Source organism: Artibeus jamaicensis, unplaced genomic scaffold, assembly GCF_021234435.1.
Source record: "Artibeus jamaicensis isolate MK-2021 breed Jamaican fruit bat unplaced genomic scaffold, CSHL_Jam_final contig_432, whole genome shotgun sequence".
NCBI classification, from domain to species: Eukaryota; Metazoa; Chordata; class Mammalia; order Chiroptera; family Phyllostomidae; genus Artibeus; species Artibeus jamaicensis.
In genome coordinates, this window is record NW_026521828.1 from 149,546 (window position 1) to 172,435 (window position 22,890).

The 22,890-nt window shown below is 51.7% G+C and overlaps 1 protein-coding gene across 1 annotated transcript in view; it reads right to left on the minus strand.

Annotated features, from left to right (window-relative positions):
- Nucleotides 1–22,890, minus strand: part of WWC1 (WW and C2 domain containing 1) — a 117,722-nt gene that overhangs the window by 58,627 nt on the left and 36,205 nt on the right. The window contains exon 2 of the mRNA XM_037167964.2: nt 177–286. Within this exon, the coding sequence (XP_037023859.2) occupies nt 177–286 (110 nt within the window). The remainder of the gene's footprint in view (nt 1–176; nt 287–22,890) is intronic.

A 22,890-nucleotide genomic window follows, 5' to 3' on the forward strand; every position in this document is an offset into this window, starting at 1 on the left:
CCTTCTAAACTGTTACTTTACGTGAGCATACATCCTCTGTCCCTATCTACACTGATATCTCTATCTAACTCTATCGAACAAAATACAATCTGGCTTTGAGAGCCTCTTCCAGATTGGGGGTGAGCATGGAGGTAGAAGAACAGGCAGAGGGGAAGGGGGGACGGCCAGGAACTTACGGGTATTGTGGTCAATGAAGTAATCTCCAACCTGTGGGTCGTACGCCTCCTCCCATCCTAGGGGCAGCTCGTCACTGATGCAGTCGGCGAAGGTGAGCGGTTTGGTGTACCTGGAAGGGAAGAGGAGAAACAGACTCCATCAGCTCGCAGTCCCCACACCCCTGCAACCGGCTACTGCTCTTGGCCTCCTTGCTCCTTGGGGCTGGCCCAACAGATCCGAAAACTTCCTGCTGACACCGGATCTGTTCCTGCTGTCCCGGGAAGGTGAACACATGGAAGGAGGCAGGGAATCTGTGTTCCAGCCCCAACAACGTCACTAACTAGGGAGAAAACTGAGCAGGTCACCTTCCTTCTCTGGGCCTGTTCTGTTCCTGCATCGCTAATGGAGGGGGTTTGCAGGAAAGGGCTTGAAGGTCAAGGCTTGCTTCTGGACTTGGACTGTAGCCCACTCTGGATTCTCCGCCTGTAACTCTCTGGCCCACCCACCCTGAGTCTTTCTCCTGGTTCTACTGCATGTTGTCATGCCCACTCCTTCCCCACACCCCACCAGAAAGCTGGCTCAGTGCAGCCTCTAGCAGAGCAGATGCTCCAGCCCTGTGAGTTTGGCCAAGAGCGGTATTCATTTGCCTCCTGAGCTGGTTCCCAGATGCCTGTGCTCACTGCTGCCCTTCCCTAGACAACCCAGGCCAAACTGATCTTTTAGCAAGAACCCCCTTCTAAGTCTCTGTCCTGCAGGCGGTGAGGTGACAATAATCATCCAATCTTATGGTTTAAGTCAGACAGACAAACAGATCACCCAACTAAATGAACAAAGGCTTGTCAAGCCCGGAAAACACCACTGATTGCTGGTTGAGTACTTTAGCCAGAGGGCCAGACATCTAATGGATATGTAAGTCAGCCCAAGCAGCCCCTCCAGGCAGCTCCTTGGTTTCTCCCCATTGCTGCTTCTGCCTAAAATACATACTCTTCTCCCTCTCCCATCCACTCCTGACCCACTCCCAGTTCCAGAATCCCAGAGACTCCGCTTTGTCAATCATTCTACAGACTCGCAAATGGGGAGGTTCAACAGGACAGGAAGAAAGATGGCTGGGGTGAGCTTCCCTCCAAGCCTCAGGAACCCACCTTCTCTCTCACCCTGTGCAATCTCCTTCCTTCTTAAATCCACTCCAAGTCAAACTTAAGCAAAATACATGAGGGAGGAAGAAAGACCGAAAGAGCCTCTGGTGGAGAGACCTGGGGTGCCCATGGGCACTGCACACCCAGGGCCTGGAAGCCGTGAAAATACCTACTGACTGAATGAATGGCTAGCTCCAACGTTTGCTAGTTAGTAATTTACTGCTATATTGTAGGAGACAATGAGGATGAGATCAGAGGTCGATGTGATATGCAACAGACTAATACTCACTACTAAGTAAGGGTTCAATGTACATTACTACCATTAGTTGTGTGAGTGTAGCAGCTTAACCTCTCTGGGCCTCAGTGTTTTTATCTGTAAAGTGGGGATAAAAACAACTCACCGGGTTGCCTATTAGCTTAAATAAGGCCAAGTTTATAAGAACATTTAGCTCAGATCCCGGTGCAAACGAGTGCTCAAAAAACATCAATTATATCCACTTCCCCTGAAAAGGAAATTGAGGGTAAGGAAAACTAAATAATATTCTCAAGGTCAAAGACAAAAGTGGGATTTCAAGCAAGACTATGTGTCACTGGAGGCCCTGCGGTAAGCTACAAGGTTCTCTTGGAAGTTGACATCTTCAATGCATCTCCTGAGTCCCGGGGAAAACCACAAGTTACTGCCTAAAACCACAAGTAACCACCTACTACGCAGGTGACGGGCCTTTCCTGGTCTAAGACTGGGCCAGTCTGGACCAAGTTTCTGCAAAGCTGTCTATAGTCTACTCTGCCTGCACCCAACACTCTGCCCCAATTCCAACAACAACGGGCCACTTCCAGCAGCACCTCCCCACGCAGACGTCTCCAAGTGCATGTTTCCTCTGCCACATGGAGAGTGAAGAAGACCAGTGACCAGGAGCCAGAGCTCACCGACACCATTTCACCCAAGAATCTTTGAAAAGGGCCTCTGAGGAAAATCACACACCGGTGTACGCCCCCTCCACGGCCAGTGCCTCTCCCCTGAGGACAGATAGGTGGTGAGGCTCAGAGGGATGCTTGAGCTGACCACACTCAGACCTCTCCTGGCTCACTGCTCGCCCTGCACTCGGCCAGCTTGGCTGTGGACACAGAAGTCTTACTATACCCGCAGTTTGCAATCCAGAAAACCAAGATACATCCCATCCCAACAGCCCCCCTGAATCTGAGTACGGGGACCACCTTCAAGAGTCCTCCTTGGGGATTCATGAAACGGCTTCATCAGTGGTGCCTCTGAGCGAGAGGATCCTACATCTCCTCACAATTAGTGCTCAGTAAATATCTGTGGAATGGGTGAACGCAACCCTGGATGTGTAGGAACAAAGAATAACAATGCACCTTGTTATTACGTGTGACAATGTGTTCTGCATTTTTGCTAGCATGGAAGGGTTCTCTCAATTTACTACAAGAAAGAAAATACTGTTCGAAGAGAAGATCTACAGGATACTGTTATGCATGATATTTTGCCCGAAAGTGTGTGTTGTGCATGTGTTTGTGTGAGTAGAAGAAAAACTGGAAAGACAGACATTAAAAAAGATGATCTCAGTACAGGAATTTCAGTGTAATTTAAATTTTCCTTTTTCTTCTTTTTACTAATCTTCTGTAATGTTCACATACTGATTGTCATTAAAATGCTTAACAGCGGCTAAATCGAGGCACAGACACCAAGTCACATCCATCTCGTTCCTCCTCTGGATCACAGGCCTCCTTACTCTGTTTTACAAATGAAAAAACGCGCGTCACATCCCAGAGCTGGTCCACCCCAGCGGTCTGAGGCCCCACTGCCTGATTCCCAAACCTGAGTTGTGCTAAGAAAAATGAACGAGACCCTGGGAGTCTCAGAACGATCTGGAACGCAGAGTGCGCTGTAGCCGTGATGCAGATGGACCCCAGGAGGTCTGGAGCAGGCGAGGGCCGGGGAGCTCTAGCACACTCGCACCTTCCACTGCCTCCGTACAAAGACACGCAGTGACCATGGATAACCCACGGCTGCTTAGTGAAAAGGCAGCTGAACGTTTCAGAGTCATCCAAGTCATCAACGCAAGTGCCTCCCGGAGCTCTGCGTGTGTGACATGGGGGTGGGGGGGCTGCACTGAAACACCAAAAAGGCATCACTTTTCCAGAAAAACGTGAACTCCTCGGATTATTCCAGTCTTCCACAATGAAACAATGCTACCTACAAGCATTAGTCCTGGGACTGACATGAGGCGGGGCGGGGCGGGGCGGTCAGGGGTGCTGGTTCCAGCTTGCAGCAGAGTCAGGGAGGCACTGTGCCTACTAGGAATAGAGAAAGTGAACAGAGAGGACCCCAAGGTAGAAGGCGAGGGCAGGAGGAGAAAGGAAGGCTTGGTTGGATATTCGGGGCTCCCTTCAGAGCGGGGCGGGGGGGGGGGGAGCCAGAGGGCTGACACTCTCATGCCCTGAGCTTGCCCATGGGAAAGAGAAAAGCCTCGATCAGAAGACTATGCGACTCACAAGAAATCCGGACAGCAAGAACCTCTCTGGGACAAATGCCCGGTGGGAGATTCAGTGTGCAGAGACGTGCCATTCAGAGAGTCAGGATAAAGAGAAGTGTTTTTAGCTGCACCAGGATTTAAACACACAGACAGACACACAAGCACACACTCCTCTTCCTGCCAGAGAGAAACTGTTTGAACCAGTCCCCCCTGGGAAACTGGGGGTACTTCTCTGGTCTTACAATGTTTCCCCCTGGGCGAGTGCCAAGAATGTGAGCTGGGAAGAGATGCCAGCTTTCAGATGTGGCCAGGACTTGGGGGCTTGCCTGGGACACCCAGCCCCTGCCCTCCGATGAAGGGATTTACCCCGATTTAGCCCGGTCCAGTCCCAGGTTGCAGCTTCCGTGCCCTGGGCCACTGAAAACCCCAACATGAAATCAAATGACCCAGATGCTGGAAGGGCGAGAGGGAGGGAAGGAGGGTAGAAAGGGCACCAAGCAAGAACTGGTTCTGCCTCTTCTTAATTACAAATCTCTGAAGGAACACAAACATTCCAGAATGTTTCACAACAGGCCTCCTGGAAAAAGGGACCGGATGTGTCGCCTTGGATACAGGTAGGTTCTGCCGGATCACCGATATGCGGCACACCTGTCCCGCCTCCTGACTCCACCGTTCCTTTTCTACGGGCTGTGGGAGAGTCAGGGAGCACACTGGCACAGCCGGCAGGCATTTGGGATTCAGACAGTGCGTCTTTTCTAAGGAGGCAGCTCAGAGAAGGAGCGGAAAGGCTTTTGCCAAGTCGAACACTGGGTGGTGATTCTCTGGGGCCTGAGGAATGCGTAACGTATCTTTCATGTTCTTGGTGCTTCCCAAGCAATCCGAACACTTCCCACAGTAACCTCTTTATCGTGTCCAGCAGGATGCTGGCCCCCGACCGGCTCTCTCCCATGGGCCAGCTGGGAGGGACAACTTTCTAAAGGGCTCTCCAGACTCCATGCCAAGAACTGTCCAAACTTTCAGCCGAATCTCCCCTCCCAGCCGGGGCACAATGGACAGGCTGGTTCTTCCCGCCCAGGAGTGTTTCGCTCACATAGTTCCCATAGCTCAGATTTCACCGCCCCGATCACGTGCCTCCGGCTGCCACACAGCCCTGTTTCTGAGCGGGGCCTTCACCTCTCGCACCTTGAGGGCCGGTGGGCAGAAGAAAGTGCCGCATAGGAGGAAACTCTCCTTCAATTCAGCTCTGTTCAGACACCTTCATTCATGTTAACAAATCTGAGGAGGATAAAGATACCCATCTCAAGTTCTCGAGGAGGGCTGAGCATTGGAAACACGGATGAACGTCATGGACAAATGCCAGGTGCAGAGTGGAAAAGATAGGGCCCTATGCGTACACGGTCGTCGGGGAGACACCCCAGCCAGGATGTGAACTGACATGGTCAGTTCAACGACTTCCGTGATTCAGGAAAACCCAACATCAGAACAACACAACAGGATCAACTGGGCGCCAGGGGCTGGGAGGTCCTGGGGAGGAAGCCTCTGGGAGAAGGCGATCTTTGAAAAAAGGGAACCACCGGCAGGGAGGCTTTGGGGGCGGGACACTGGAGAGAACAGGAGGCCTGTTTCTCTTATGAGGGGTGGGGCAGGGGCAGAAGGGGCGGACGCTGGGCTTTTAGGGCCCTGGAGTCTCTCAGAAGGACTTAGAGCACCACTCCTGTGCCAGCTGTGGAAGGCACCTCACCCTCTCCTCTCTTTTCTCCCTCATTTCAATTCATCCTCCAAGCAGCAAGAATTTACCATATTCTTGCTCAGCCCCATGCCAGGCACAATGAGGGTTCACATGTCTGAAGGAGCCTTGTTTCTGCCTCCAGAAGTAGACGCTCTGGCCATGGAGCCAAGGCTTACCACCGCCCCCCCCCGCCCGAAAGCAGGTGCTGACACAGGCCCGTGACCTTCAGTGACAGTATATATGGGTCAGTGACACTACCTGAGACTGTGAGCCACAGAAAATTAGAGGATGCAAAGACAGCTAACAGGGTGCTGGGTTAGCTCTAGAGACACCCAAAAGGCCGAGGAATCAGGAGGAGAGAGAGAGACAGAGGCAGCAGGGTCCAGGAGGGGGAGGCTGGAAAAGGAAGGGGACAGCTGGCTGATGTCACAGTTAATGGGGAGACAGGCGAGGTGCTACCCATAAGGCCCTGAGATCAATGAAACTGGACTGAAACCCACGATCCACCCCTTGCACAACCGTGGGTGTGTTATGTAACCTGGTTAGGAGTTTCCGTCTCTGTGAAACTGAGAAGTCCCAGTCTCATGAGGGTGTTGTGGGATTATACGAGATAAACCCACTTAAAGTGCTGAGCGCAGGGCCTGGCATGAGCTGCTACTAACGTGACCTGTTGACAGGCTGTGCACCGTGAGAATCGGGTCACCTTTCATCTCCAAGCGTTGATATCATCATCATCATGACCTTCATTCTTGGGCCCCAGAGAAACCCGGTGGTGGTGGAACCTCACAGGCTCTACTGTCAGCCACCTGGGTCCCCATGCTGACTCGGTCACTCACTCGCTCCGTCCCCTTGGGCATGAAGTCTGACCTCTCTGACTCTACTTCTTCATTTGCAAGATGCTTCCTCTGCTCTGAGCCGGACCTGGTTAAAAGGAGCAGAGCTGAGCCCAAGGTCCCCAGGGTTGAGCCTACACTGGCTGTCATTCCGAGCTAGGTTTTATACCCCTGTTTTCAGGGTGGGCAAATTATAATGGTCCAGGCACAGAGCCCTGAGCCTTGCACTGCTCCCCACAGCCTCCTTTCCTGGAGAAGCCGGGTCTGCGTACACTCTCTCTTTCTGGAAGTTAAAGCAGAGACATTGGGAAATGGCCACTGGAGTGGACTTAGCTCTCAAAACTTGCTTTCTGGAAGAGGGGTGTACACCAGGAATGTCCAAGTTTTTCCCTCTGGAAAGTTCTCCTCTCCCTCCCTGCACTTTCCAAACACCTGTTTCAACATTCTGATTGTTTGACCTCCAGGTCCCCTTGCTTTGTCACTTTGGCTGGGCTGGTTTATCCAGAAACTTCCCTGATCTAGTCACTCCCATTGCTGGAATTCTTTTACAGGGAAAGGAAGAGGAGGGAGAGAGCTGGAGGGAAGGTTCCAGATTGCTCTCCCTGAATCCTGCTCTTCTTCAAACTGGGCATATGAGAACTGGCTCACTTCCCCTGGGGGCTAAACCTCGTCTTCCCCCGCCCCTGCTGAGTTCCTGGGACCACACACCTGAGCCCTGGGCCTGTCCCCATCCCCTTCCTCTGCTTTCATCCTCATCTCTCTCTTCCTCCAGCTCACTGTCCCCGTGGAGAATCTGAGCTGCTGTTCTTCTCTGTGGCTCACTCAGCTGGGATTTACGGTTATACCTCCATGAACCAGATGGCGGATTAGGGTAGAAATTCAGCCTGTTGATATGTCTGTCTACTACAGTGCTGTGTATTACAAACAGGTTGTCTCTAGGTGCAGACAGTCCCCACTGCTCTCCAGTGTGTTACCCCTGCCTCTTTCCTGTCTTATCAAGAGGCAGCACTGAGCACAGGGCTCTGGAGCCAGACTCCCTGGGTTTGAATCCAGGCTCCGCCTCTTGTGAGCTGAGGGACCTCGGATAAGACACTTAAAACTGTCTAGGGCTCAGCTTTCACATTCGCAGAACAAGTAAAAATAACAATACGTTTATTGAGCACTCACTGTGCGCCAGCAACTCTTCCAAGAACTCTCCGGAAGTTACCTCACCTGGCCCTCACAACGACCCTCCCAGGTAGGCACCGAGCAGGCCTACCTCACAGTGTCCCCTGAAGGCTAAATAATCCCTGAAACCAGCCTTTGGTACATAGTGTGAAGCCACAAATGTGAGCCAATTCATTACTGTTCTCTTCACTGCTGTCCAAACGAGGCCCCTGATGCAGGGATAGTAGGAATGTTCAAACTGAAAGGCCTATCTGGAATCCAATTCCTTCGCCCCACTGCTGAGAAAACTGAGACGGGATGACAACTTGTCTAGAGGCCCCCAAGGACAGTGGCAGGGCTGAGACCAACACCTGGGGACCCATCCCAGGCCTGGATCACACTCCTGGCACCAAGAGATCAAGTCAGCCTTGCTCTCAGTGAGAAGCCATTTAAAATGCAGCGATGATCTGACCCGCCTCTAAGACACAGTTACTGCTTGTATTTGCTGAGTTACACTTACAACCTATAAGAACGGAAGGACAATTATCACTGGGTGAGAAGAAGCCGCATGAGACTCTGAGGCTCCCATTCGTGGAGAGAAACAATTAGAGACAGACTCTTCACTTTGCTCACTGGAGGGTAATTTCCTGTGAGCCCAAAGGCAGAACAGAGTACCCGGTGTACACGGGTTTGCCCCTCACTCGGCTCCGCTCCAGCTTCAGCCCCGTTCTGGAAGTGGGAGTTAGACGACAGAAGTCGTATGCTCAACCAAAAGGGCCAAGAGATCCAAACAGGACTCCCGATTCTCATCCTTCGTAGCTGGGCAATCCTAGCACAGTCCTTCCCCAGCTCGAAGCCTCCGTTTCCACACCAGTCTAAAGCTGGCAAGAAAACCAATCTGCCTTACAGGGATCTCACACTGATTAAGTAAAATGGCACATGGGAATGTCTCAACGCAGCACTTGGCACACACCCTGGGCGGGCAGGCGTGCAGAGCACCTCCTTTCTGGATTTAGGACCCTGAGGGCACTCCACCCCCCCAGCTTTACCCCTTCTAGCCCCATGCATTCCCAGGTACTGGGCTGTCCAGGAGCATCCAGCACTAAGAGCAAATGTTGAAGCCCAGCCCTTCCTGGAATCTGGCCATTGCCCTGCTTCTTGAGCTCCGACCCTTGCCCCAGCCATGCAGGCCAAGGAGCTGGTCCTTCTAGCAATGGAATTGTCTCACCAGGCTCGTGTGCATGGCAGCACCATTAAGGGCCAAGGGCTCTGTGCATGGCAGAACCATTAAGACGGAGCACTGGGAGGGGGTCTGAATCCTGACAGTGCCCCTCTACCCCCGGCAATGCCCTTCAGCAAGGCACACACCCTCTCGGGGCTTCCCATCTGCAAATCGAGGAAGCTGCAATATAACATCTCTCAGGCCCCCTTTGCAGGGCCAGCCTTCAGAAGTCTACTCTCTGCCCCACCCATCCCAAAGGGGCTTTGTGAGGTTGCAAAAAAAACAGTAATTAAAACATCTTTCACTGGAGGCCAATTAAGTACCAGGCATCAGACCATCTGCTCTATGTCAAAGAAGTCCTTTCCAGATACTACCACCCTCATCTAACTAACAAGGAAACTGATGCTCAGTAGTAACAGTTAATAACAACAAATAATACAGGCTAAATTCCACCGAGGGTTTACCAAGCACCTGGCACTATTCCCAGGGCCCCTCACACAGAGTCTCTCTCAACAGTTCGAAGCTGCCCCTTTGTAAAATGCATCTCAACACCTTACAACACTGTCGGCCGCCTGTGTCCACTCAGACATCAAAGGTGTCCCTGGGATAAATCGCAGTGACCACAGTGGAGCACTTTGAACCCCTAGGAACCAAATGGTTGTGGGGAAGGGCGGAGGCGGTGAGCAGACACGTTTAGCCACATTCCAGAAGCAGGAGGGTGAAGTAGGCTAACTCTCCATAATTGCCACTCTGGCTTCAGGGCCCCGCACCCAAGCTTTGAATTCCTCTGGCGAGGAGACAGAATCACCGACACTCGTGAGGGCACCGGGGACAGTATCAAAAGCACAGATAACAATAACTTGCGACTCCAAAGAATTAGATTCGGACTAGGAGGAATTTTTGGTCACAATGGAGCTTTGTTTTATCTATGTATTTCTTTGGGCTTTTTTCTCTTTTTTTTTCTTTTCCTTTTTTTTTTGGTATGTGTAAAAGCAATATGTGGGTAAAAAAAATCTAAGTTTGAAAGATTTATTTCAATGAGTAAGAAATCAACATTCTAGTTCAACATGCTGGGTCCTAATTTGGTTGGTAGCACTTTTTCCTTTCTTAGCGGCACATAAAATAATGGTGCTTCTTAAAATCCATGTTATGTTCAGGCCTGGCTGGTGTAGCTCAGTGGATTGAGCAACAGCCTGCAAACCAAAGGGTCACTGGCTGGATTCCCAGTCAGGGCACATGCCTGGGGGTTGCAGGCCGGGTCCCCAGTAGGGGGCGTGCGAGAGGCAGTCATGCATTGATGTTTCTCTCCCTTTCTTTCTCCCACCTTTCCCTTCTGTCTAAAACTAAATCAATAAAATCTTTTAAAAAAATGTTAGGCTGATTTTAATAACCCCGAGCTGGACATAAACCAAAGGTCCATTACTAGTTGAATGGACAGGCCAATGTGGTAGGATCAGTAGAGTCACGTGCTGTTTAACAATAGGGAAACATGCTAAGAAATGCGTTGGTAGGCGATTTCAGTGTTGTGTGGACATAATGAAGTACACTTACACAAACCTGGATGATCTAGCCTGCTACATACCTAGGCTGGATGCTTACTGCTCCGAGGCTATAAACCTGTATCACACAACAAAACAATAGGAGATTAAAAGTAAAGCACATGAAAAACCAATGCAATCCAGAGACCTGGGAAACACAAGGTGTGTGAGGCTGCTGCTGGTGTAACATGGCATGTTTTACAGCAAACTTTTGTTTTAAAGTAGAAAGAGCACACTCTAAAATCATGATACATAGTAAACACATAAGCCAGTAACATTGCCATTTTTCATCATGACCAAGTATTCTGCTCTGTACATAACTGGAAGTGCTACACTTCCGCACAACTTGCAGTGGTTTGTTTATGCCAACATCATCCCAAACACATGAGCAATGCGTTGTGCTGTCATGGTAAGATGGCTATGACGTCACTAGGCAACGGGAAGTTTTCAGCTCCATTATGATTTCATGGGACCCTTGTCATATAGGCGGTCCTCCGTCACTGACTAAGATGTTACATGGCACAAGACCACGCATCCATACAATAGGGTACTACTCAGTATTTTAAAAAGGAGCAAACTATTAGCACATGTGACAACATAAGTATGTCTTAGAAACATTCCACCGGGTATAAGAGGTCAGGGATAAACAAGATTATACTGTAGGATGTCATTTTTATAAAATTCTAGACAATACAAACTAACCTATCAGGACAGAGGGATGACCAAGGGGCAGAAAAAGTTTTTTGTGGGAGGGCGATGGGAATGTCTGTTATATTAATTATGATGACGGGTTCACAGATGTATGTATGTACGTATGTACGAGTACGTCAAAACACCAAACTGCGCTCTTTAAACACACGAAATTTAGTGAGTTTTGATAATTAATTCTTTGATAAAGGTATAAAGAAAAATAAAGGAAAACCCATGTTCAATGCAATCTAGTTACTTGTTTAAAATAACCTTATAAGCCCTGGCTGGTGTAGTTCAGTGGATTGAGTGCAGGCATGCGAACCAAAGGATTGTGGTTCAGTTCCCAGTCAGGGCACATGCCTGGGTTGCAGGCCAGTTCCCAGCAGGGGATGCACGAGAGGCAACCATACACTGATATTTCTCTCTCACTCTCCTTCCCTTCCCCTCTAAAAATAAATAAACAAAAATCTTAAAAAATTAAAAAAAAATACTAACCTTATAAGTACTAGTTTAGCTCTAGCAGAACCCGGGTGCACAGAAGAAAGCGACACAGCCATTAGAGAAGTTAAGTCCCACTGGCTGCAGCTCTCAGCTCTGCCACAGAATGGCTGTGGCCAAGCTCCTTCTCCACCCCAGGCCACGGTTTCCTCATCCCCACCATGAGCAGATGACACAGTGACTGCTCAGGACCTTTCGGTACTGAGTTTCCAGGACGGTGTCCTTGAGAATTATGTCAGGTCACATGGTATGGAGGAGCGGGTCCTCCCGGGCACCCAGGTTTTCTGATAACCCCCTCCCCTTGCCCATGCTCGTGCACTCTCTGAACACCCCTCCTGAGGTCTCTTTCTTGTACATAGCAATGGTTCAACCCTGAGTTGCGACGGCACCCCCTAAGGGCCTGGAAACCCACAGGTGGCTGCAACCCACCCCCAGAATTTCTGATTCAACAGGCTTCGGATCTGGGCTGGCTGAGCAACTGCACTTCCAACAAGCTCCCAGGCCTGCTGCTGCTGCTGGCTGGGCACCACACTTGGGACCCATCAGTGCACAGCAGCCCCCACCTCCTGACTGCAGGCACTTTGACAAATGGTATCCAACCTTGTGTTCCAGAAGTCTTCCTCCTTCTCCACCAAAGCTTTCTGACTCCTGTCCCCTGGTCCTGCCCCCCCAGGGCCTGGTCAGGGCCACCCAGCCTCTCCCTGGACACAGCCCTGCAGGCAGCCCAGCCCCAGTGTTTGCCGAGCGCCTGTCCTGCAGTGTCTGGACTGCGATCCAGAGCCAGGGAGCACAGAGCCAGCATCTGGATCTGATCTGAGAACTCAGGCTCTCGACCAGTCTGCACAGAGTGGGTCTTCAGTGAGCACTGGTGTCTTCCTTTGCATCCACTTGTGAACAGAAAGCTGATTAAGCAGGGCTGGGGTGGGGGCAGTGGGGTGTGGCCTGCACCTGCCTGCAGACACCCTCTCACCCTGTAACCCACAGAACTTCCATCTGCCCAAGCCCTCTGAACTCTATGCCTTGCTACCTCTTGCTGGCCCTGTATGCATGCCTGAGGGGCTCCAAATGCCTGACTCGAGACCACCGCCCTCTTCCAGGTCCTTCCACCGGGACGGCTGAGAGAAGTCCTTCTGAAGCTGAGGCACGCATTTCACGTGGAAGACCTCCTGCCAGAGCACCGGGAGAACATGGTACTGCCCACCTGTAGAACCGCAGGGGTGGGCCAGGCAGTCCCCCGGGGGGGGGACTCTCTGAGCAGGCAGGGCCCTCCTGATACCTTTGCTTGATGCTGCTGCTGGCATGTGCAGGAAAGCACGAGTCAGCAGCTCTTGGCTGCCTATGAGGACCTCAAAGCAGCAGACGGCCAAGTATTTGCTGACGGCCTCACCACGGGCAGACTGACGGAGCCTGGACGCTCTCCTTGTCAGTCCACCTAACTGCTATTTCTTTACTGTCCAAGACCACAAAAGCCTCCAGAAACCGACCACAAGGGAGCTCCACATAAGAGGTTTTCACCTCTGAAAAGGACCACTTTCTTTAAGGGTTTATTTCCCCCCATCATTTCTCTTGAAAGAAGAAAACAGACTTGCTCCCTCAAGGGAAGCCCTACCTGCAAGTCAACGTTAAGCGCTAAGCGCTATGGTGCTCTGAGCCGAGGGCCTCTGAATTAAAGTCAGCAGCGAAACAAATAAGCAATTAAAACAGCTATTTTGGGAAGCCCTGGAAAGCGGGCAGCTACAATATGAATTATTCATTCATACCGCCAGGATGACTTCTGGCCATTGTCCTCTGTTCTCTTGCTCTTGTTCAGTCAGCCATTCAAGCACGGAGGGGACACAATACCCTGGCCCTGAGACATGGGTGCCCCAGCACACGCACCCCCCCACACACACACAAATGCACACACACACAGGAGGCCAGGTGGCCACTCCAGATGGTGAACCCCACGGAAAAGAAACCCGCAGGTTGGCAGATGCCTTTGGCTCTGGTGCCAGGGGAGAAGGCATGAATTTCCAATTGGCTCAAGAGGACGCAGGCATGTGTTGGTGGGCTGGGGGGTGGAGAGGTGAAGGGCGGGGAACGAGGGGTGACAAGAGATCACCTGCTCAGTACAAAAGAAAATACACAGGGTGGGGGGAAAGTAAATTTACAGTTGTGAGCATGTGAAACAGAGTTTATTCTTGTATCACTGTTTATTAATTATTGTCTTATTTCCCATATGAACAATGTTAACCTACTTTCGCCCCACCCTGTATGTATAAGGTGTTCCCAACATTCCACAACCTTCCTAGCTGCTCTGTGGTTGATCTCGGGGCTCGACAGGCAATGGGTGGGATCTGGAGCATCTTCATGTTGAGACCACCCAAGGTCTGGGCATCCAAGGGTGTGCCCAGCCCTCCCTGCTGCCGGCCCACAGGAGCGGGGCTGTGCGAGCGTATCTTACATCCAAGCAGGTGGCTTTTCATCCTCTGTGGGCCTCTGTTACCCCGTGGACCCCATCTCGACCAGTCCTTCCAGGTGTGGTGCTCCATGGGGCATTCTGTCATGAAAACCCAGCATCAGAGAAGTGACTTGCCTGCTCCTTTGTGAGGCTCAGGGTCAAAGAGCCTTACTCTTACTGAGAACGCTAACACAGGCTCTGCACTTCACACGTATTACATGTCATCCATCAGGTTCTCACAGCCGTCCAGGTAAGCGGTTCCCATTGCAGCCGCATGGTGTAAACTGGTACATGGAGCCTCAGACAGAGCGATGCGTAGTTTGACCAAGGTCACAGGGCCCTTATAGTAGAGGATTTGACTCCAGGTCTTAATGACTGCATTCAGAGAGTGAATGGGTGCAGCAGACTCTACACAACTGGGTGGCCAGAAGAGGGATTTAAAAAATCCCGGTGGGGATTACTGTGGAACTGAAAACTCTCCCCTGTACTAGCTTTAAACTTTAAAAACGAGGAGGCTATTTTTGCCTCTGACTACAAGTGTTAGGAATGCGTATTAGAAATGCTGGTTGATTAGTGACTAGGAAGAACACTGGGGGTGAGGAGAAGAAAGAACACGGAACACTTGTCTGTCTATCAGAGAAATGGAAGGAGGCGTGAATTTCCTGGAGCCCGGCCCAGGGGCAGAGGTCGCAGCTGATAAAGGACAGAACAAGAGTCAGAGAAGCACCCTAAAGAGCTGCCTAGGAAAGAAGGGGCTTCAACGATGTCATCCAGTTGTCCTGAACCCAGATGCATCAGGGACCTCCTGTGCTTATCACTCTACATGGGCGGAGAGCCTTGCACACGGAGATGTTCAGCGCAGCATTATTTACCACACAAAAAGAAACAAGTACAGCCCCAACACCTGTAGGGAACGCGCAGTTGGTAAACTGTGGTTATAAGCGTTCAACACATCTGTTTAAAAAATATGCTCACAAAGGAAGAATGCATGCATTACAAATTTAAAAAGAACATTTAACAAGCAGGATTCCAAACTGGGCAGGCAGCAAAATCATACCTGCCCAGGAAAGAGGGAAGGTGACTCTGAGAGAAAGACCAACAGAATGTTGAGCGTTCGCCCTTCCCTGCTGCGGCTGCGGTTCAGGTTTTCTGATGGCTGTTTTTGCTTTTTCCTTTTACAACCAGAAAGAAGATGCCCCGTACCAAATTAAAAAAAAAAAACTAAACTAAAAATATCACCAACATTTTTCTACCCAACTTCGGTCCTATTCAGAACCTCTTACTGTCCCTTTATGAAAAAGTCATTCTAAAATAAATCCCAGGGTTTTTTTGCTTATAGGAAAACTCAAAGTATACGAAAGCACTAAAATATTGAAAGTAAACAAGCATGAACAGTAGTTACATAATCCCTGCTTAGAAGTGGAGCCACGAAGCAGAGTGGAGGCCAGCGAGATCCCAGGGAGAGAGAGAGCCAGTTCTCCTGGGTCTCCTCCTAAAGCCTGCAGACCCCACGAGGGACCAGCCCAGGACTTTATCTAGGGACTGATGTCAAAGGCCCAAAAGAGACTTGAGATTTTTCTCTAGACACTGCACCTCTGGGTGGCAAAAAGCAAACCATTATCAATCACCCCAAATAACAACCCATTAGGTTTCACTGGAGAAATGCGGGTGGGTGATCCATAGGGACCCACTTGGAACATCTGGGGTATCAAATGGAAAGTCGATAGAGAGCAGACCAGCCTATGACAACACGAACTGCAGGGAAGCCATGGTGACAATACTGGGTGGCAGGAGCTGAAACCCCCTGGACCTCTCTGTCCTGAGAGTGGCCTGGGACCCGGCTCCAAGACCACCCAATGCACTCTCCACACTGTCGTCGTACCCCTCCTGTGCCTCTGCCCTTGCTGTTCCTTCCGCACAGGGCCCAATCCCTGGCACCTGCTCACCAGAGGACAGGGACTGGAGAACTATTTCTCTGCAATCTGCAATTTTAAAAACTATTTATTTATATGCCAGTCACTTCCATGAATTTCAGGAGGACCTGAGTGAGCAGTAAGTACCATGTTAATCACTGGAACCTCTGCACCGCACAGGAGAGGGCACCCAGTGGGTGTTCACTGAATGAATCAATGAGCTCACAAAAGAACAAACAAACAAAAAAACAAAAAAACGTTTCACTAGAATTCCCAGCAGAGTTCACGGCTAGGCCCTCTAACTCCCAAGTTTGCTTGTCTTAACAAAGAGACACATGCCTTTGCATTCTTGACCTTGACCTTATTTGAATCTCAAATAACCATCCCAACAGCAGCATCGTTACCATCGAAACTATTCCCCCATTTTACAGATGAGTAAGACAACACTCTGGACTTTCCTAAACTCACAGGACTCCCAGGTCCCTGGTTTGTGCCAGGATTGGACACGGGCCACCTGGGGCCTAGCCCACTGCTCAGTCCCTTCCACCGTCACCTGTCTCGGTGGGCCTCCCCTCTCATTCCAAGCGGGAAACTGGAGAAGTGTAGCGACAGCCAATTCTCCTTCTCCGGGAATGGATAGCCCAAGCCTCTGTCGCCTACTCCTGTTTCATCTCATTAGTTAATCATCGTCGTGGAGAGGGGAAACTCTCCCTGGCACGGGCATTCTGCAGCCCTTGGCTAGCTCTGCTTGAGGCCTGGGACAAGGAGGTGACACCGGATGCGGAAAGGATCCTGGGGACTGTCTGTAGGTTTCAGTTACTGGGGAGCCACGGCCGACTCCATCACGACATGTGCTCCCAGGTGGAAGCAGGGTGTGGCTGACCCTAGTGTGCTTAGTCTTCTTGTCCCCAGACACCAACACAGAGGAGCCCAGACCCTTCGCAATGTCAGGGAAACAGGCAAGGGCTTTGGGGTCTGATGCAGGGTGCTCACAGGCACAGAACAGGACTCAAGAAGCGTGGGTTCCTTTGTTTTCTACTTTCTCTCCAAAGTGAAGTTACCTGTCGACTACTCAGTGAGTCTAATCAGCAGAAACCACATGGCAAGATTGCATGATGGAAAAGCAAGGATGTGGGTCTGGCGGGAGCCGCTGGACCAGGGTTCTTCCCCGGGGCTCCTCTCCACACTCTGCACGGGTGGGAAACGGCTCTGCAGCCTCGAGCTTTCAGTCAGGCGCTTGGAACCTTCCCCGCTGGATTTCCGAAAGCCCACATCTCTGCCATTTGTCCTCATCACGGTCCCAGGGAAAGCACTGACACGTCACTCTCTCAGCACCCCACTCTCTGAGCAGGTATGCAGCTGGCACTTTCTCAGTTCTCTGCCTGCTCCTTCCTGCTCACCACCCTTCCGTAAAACACACACACACACACTCAACAACGATGATGACAACAACAACAAACAAATCAATCTAATCATATCACTCTCCTGCTTCAATCCCTGCGAAGTCTTGCCACCAGTACCAGATTGACCCAAGCTCCCTGCTGCAGCCTGGGTAGGACCTCCCTGACCCAGCCCCTTCCTGGCCTTACCTCTCCGGCTTTATTCCCTGCAATTCTCAGAAGTCAACAACTTCCTTCCCACCCCAATGCCTCTGCTGCCGCGGTTCCCTGTGCCTGGGATGCTGTGACCTGCCCCTGCCCATCAGCTCTCAGCCGTAACGCCATCTCTGAGAGGCCGTCCCAACCAGCCCATTACTTTCTATCACTGTATTTGTTGACGGACATGTTGACAGACAGGCTGTCTGTCCTTCCCACCCGGATGGAGCCAGCCTGCCTCACTCAGCCCTGGCAGAGACTTGGCTGATGCCCTACTAACTGATGAATGAAGGAAACAGAGGGCTGTGAGCACCCCCCTCACCTCTCCAAGGGGAAGCCGGGGTGTCCACCCTTTTGGCGTCTCTGGGCCACACTGGAAGAAGAAGAGTTGTCTTGGGCCACACAAGAAATACACTACTACACATAATGACAAAAGAATCTCTTCGTGTTTTAAGTAAATGTATAATTTTGCATTGGGCTGCATGTGACTAGCAGGCCACAGGTTGGACACCCGCAGTGGGGTTTTTTTGTACCTTTTTTCCCTTTTCCCTCCCTCCTGAAGCAAAGCCCCTGAGCCCAACACTTCGGGAGCCAGCATCAGACTCCTACTGTGCTCCAGGGGCAAAGCCCACCCCAACTCCAGGCCCAGTGCTGAACCGCTCACCCTGGGACCTCAGCCCTCCCCACCCCCGACCCACAGCGAACTACCAAGGACAGGTCCTGAGAGCTCTCCTGGGGAGACACAACTGGAGGGACTAAAACAGGCGCAGGAAGGAGAAGCTCGCCAACCGAGCAGACGACATGCATCCAGAAACCTCTCTGCTGACAGCACAAGTCAGCCCCTGGACCTGGGCCTGTGGCGAGCACCCAAGGGTCCCGTAAAGTTCCAGAATACTCACTTCCCTTTGTACTCAGGACAGCTAGTGTGAGGCACACCCCCGCTTCCCCAGAAATATAGAAGGGAGGATGCAAAGAATGACTTTTCTTAAAGTAAGTGAAAATATATTCCCCAAGTATATCCAAGTAATTTAAAATTTGCTTTTCCTTACAGAAGAAGCAAACCAGTGAGAAAGGGTTCTACACTGAACCCCCGATTTCCATCTGCTCAAGGGCATTAATATTGAAAATTAAAAGATGGAAAAAAAAAACCACTCATTTCTGAAAGAGCCTAAGCTAATGAACATTTTTTTTTTTAACATAGCTACTCTATGCCCAGCACCAAATATCTCACACATACGTTTACAACCAGCTGGAAGTAAACATCTTCCTTCGCGCAGAACAACAATATATACGGAGGAATGAAAACAATGACGATGTTGTTCACAGGGACGTGTCCGTGGAAGGTGCCCCCGGATTCAGAGAAAGGCGAGATGCCTGCGTGCTGGCCGGCTCCCAGGAGGCTCCTGAAAGGAGGCAGGAAGTGGCCCGGGTCCTGAAGGGCAGCCATTGTTCAGCCAAGTAAATAGCCTGGTGTGTCTTCAACCTTCACAGGCAGGCACTGTGCCGCAGAGGAAACCAAGGCCGAGAGGGGGGCTGTGCGTGCTGGCCCCACGGCACAGCCGCGAGACCGCGGTCCAGGGGCAGGAAAGGTCGGGCTCCCCGAGGGCTTAGCAACCCTGGCTCTTTTGTGTTTTTTTAAATTATTTTATTTATATTATACAGAGAGAGGAAGGGAGGGTGAAAGAGAGGGAGAGAAACATGATTGTATGCGAGACACATCAATCATTTGCCTCTTTCGTGCCCCCGGTTGGGGACCTAGTCCGCAACGCACGCATGCACCCTGACTGGGAATCAAACCGGCGACCCTTTGGTTCACAGGCCAGCCCTCAACGCACTGAGCCACACCAGCCAGGGCACCCCTGGCTCTTTTGGGCGGCCGATGATGAGAAGGTGCACGCAGGTAGGATTGTCAGGTATTTACATTAGTAGCATCTCGTCTCTTTACTTAAGAACATCACCCAAACCCAGCAAGAACTGCCTCAGGGAAGAACAGCATGGGACTGAAGAAAATTCTAGCAGGAAGAGCCAGGCCAGACATGGGGTATTTCCAGGGAAACCTGAGGCACAGGGCGGGGTCGGCGGTGGTCTCTCCATAAGGAAAGCAGAAGAGGAAGGTGAGCACACCTGCTGAGGTGTGACCCTGGGGAGGCCCGGGGATGAGAGGTGGCATGGGAGGAGCTGTCCAGGCCCCTGGAAGAGCCCAAAAGACACAGAAGGGTTTCCCAGAGGGAGGGAGGGGGGCTGCTAGGGGAACAGAAGAAACAAGGGCTTCGGAGCCTGCGGGTCCGGGTTCGAATCAGAGTTCAGCCATTCACCTCATTAGTAACAATAACTAATAGTTCTCACTTACGAAGCATTACTATTGGACAGGCATTGTCCTAAGAGCTACACATAGTAACTTGATTTATTCGTCACAGCAATCCTGTGAGAAGATACTATTCTGTGTCAGTAAGGATTGCTACCTGCCTTTTAGATGGAAACTGAGGTGTGGAGAGGTAGAGCCAGCTGCTCAAGGTGGAAAGTCACAGAGCTGGGGTTCGAACTCAGAAGAGCGGGTTCTGTGCTCTTACCACGACGCCCTGTGCAATTAGTAAAATGGGGGTTAAAAATACTAGTGCCTTGCAGAGTTATTCTGACAATCAGGAAAAAAACCCAACTGGAAGGCTCTGGCACCAGACTGGAGCCCAGGATATGACACCTGAGTACTTACGGGGTGAGCCCCAAAGCACGGCTGACGTCGCCAGGCAAACGAGAAATCTGCCGGCGGTGTACTGGGTGGTTCTTTCTTTGTCAGTGTTGTTGCAGATGATGGAACTCAGGCTCAGGGAGGCTGACTTGCTGGGAGCGACGGGGACAGGAAGCCAACTGCATCCCAACTGTCAGCACTCCATAAGCGCACATGGAACACTACCTTCCAGATCTGGTTCGTTCGTGTGCCCTGAGCTCGTGCCCCGTGCCAGGCGGTGTGCTCAGCACTCTGCGTGCACGGTCTGCTTTGACTCCCCCATCCATCCTGTGAGCAGGTGCCCGGATCACCGCCAATGCACAGGAGACAGGGTCCTGCAGCTGCAAGGGAGCAGCTCTGGGATCAGAAGCCAAGCCGGCTCCTTCTACTACACCAGCTGCCCCTCCAGGAAGACTGGAAAGAGAACATGGAGCAAACTGAGCATCCTGGGTGGAGGGTGTACCGACAGTGAGAAAGTCACTGGGCAAGCCTCAGGGTCTCAGTTCTGAGCAGCGAGCCCAAGTGTTGCTAAGGAGACCACTGTCGGGAAGAGCTGGGGCTGGTGGGGCTGCTGCTCCAGACCAACTCTTCCAAAAGCAGGAGGGCTTGGGTGACCCCGGCAGTGGGCCAGAGGCAGTCCCCGCACTCCCAGCCCTGCTCTGCCTTCTGCTCACAAATAGAAGCGCAGGGAAAAGGAGCCAGGTTAATGAGGGAAATGAAAGGAGTACCCCCTGAGGACCTACTACACTTTTAACAGCAGACCTGGGAGTAAGTTTCACCTTGGTATAGCCATTCACAGACTGTGTGAAATGGGCAAGTCCTGTGACAGGTGTCCCGTAGATACTAGAGGGCTGGTAACCGCCCGCTGGCAGGGCTGTGCCGAGAAGGGGACCTGCAGAGTGGGAGTCTGGGAGCTATTACAGGGAAGAAAGAAAGGGTTCTTGAGCCTGAAAAGTTGGAAAACGTTGGAAACACCACCCAAAATGGTGATGCTACACACAGAAGGAGATTTTACAAGACTTGCTCAGAAACAGGTGTGCAGGGGACAGAAGGGTCAGACGCCTGGGTGCCCAAGAGGATGTACCCCCCTCATGATTATTCTGTGGCCGAATGACCTTGTAAGTCTCTATGATGCCATCCTGAGGCCTGGGTTCAAGAGGGACTTTGGAAATCGCTACGCCCAGGTGCCTCATTTCAGAGATAAGGAAACTGAGGTGAGAGATGAAGGGACGTGACTTGATTGTGGTCCCTCAGAGGCAACTCCATCTACCAGTTCTAGAACCCTGGGCATGTCAGTTAACCATGCCGTGCCTCAGTTTCCCCCCTGTGAAAAGTGGGGATTGCTGTAGTTCCTCTACCTCGGAGGGCTGGCGGGAGGTTCACAGGACCATGTGTGTGCATACACACCAGGCACTCTGTCTGGCGTGTGGAAAGCGGTCAAGGCATGTTAGCCATTACAGTTTTCAGACTACTCAGGAACTTTTCCACCTGGAAACCCCTTTCTTCCCGCACCCCCAGGCCGACGACCCCACACTGCAGTTTGGAGACTGGTCACCCTGAGCCCCACCCCAACCAGATTCCTTCTCGGCCACCTTCAGCAAGAGCCCTCTTCAGGCCCTTTTCTGGGTGGCTCACTTCTATCTCCCTTTGTGTTCCTCAAGTGGACCCTTCCCAGACAACTACGCCCCGTCCCTACGTCCCCAGCTTTCCGGACTTCCTCCTTGGAGAAGCCCTTGTTTGGGATGGCCGGCTGGCACACTGGTGAGGCTCCTCCGGCCCATCCCATGTCGAGATGGGATAAAGGGAGGCCTGTGCTCCCGGCCAAGCTCCCGTCCCCACCCCGGAACTGCTTGAGAGGTGTGCTCATGGATGGGACAATGATGGACAGCCCTTCCCTTGGCCAGCAGTGCCAGCAGCTCGTCCCATCCGGCCGTGGATTAAAGGAGCCTGGGTAAGTGCCCAGGCGGATTAAAGCCCGCAAACATCCTGGGGACGTGCCCCTCCTTGGCAGGGAAACAGCGGAGAGGGTGAGGGCGACGGCTGGGGCCGAACTGAGCTGCACCCCAACACACGCAGACATGTACACGCGTGTGTCACTCACCACCACTGGCAGCCGCGTGCCCCGCGCAAATCACGTCGTCTCTCAGGGACACACCCAACGCCTGTCAAATGGGGCCGACAGTTAGCAGCCACCTCGTAGGGGTGAAACCGCTCTGGCACGGCGGGGGTCTGAGGACCCCACAGGAAAGGAAGGAGGAAGCTGGAGCCCAGGCCCAGTGCTGCAGGTTGAGAATGCTTTTCTCGCCACTAGGGACAAAGCCCATCTGAGACAAGGGCCGCAGGCTTGTTTCTTGATCTGCTCAGCTCCCACTGCCCTGCCTGGCCCCCTGAGACTCCTAAAAAGACCCTAGGAAATGTTTGTCCAGTGCCCCAGCATCAGAGAAAAGGCACCTGGGAACTGAGAGAGACACAGTGCCTGACTTAAACACAGGGTCCTACTCAAACTCTTTTACAGGGACCCGAACACCCATTGTCACATTAAAGAACAAGGGTCACCTGGCAATCATTTCCAAACTGCCACCAATTCGTGGAACAATCTCACTCAAAGAGCATACCACACTCGGGCCCTGGGAGGGCCCCTGAGTTTACTGTTTAACTAATCCTAACTAGTCGCACAGGTTTTTCAACAATGGCTTGGCTGAATTCCTTCGCTCACTGCAAAACAGGAGGTATTCCAACACATTCTGCATGCTTTTAATTCTCTCAACAAGCATTTCGGG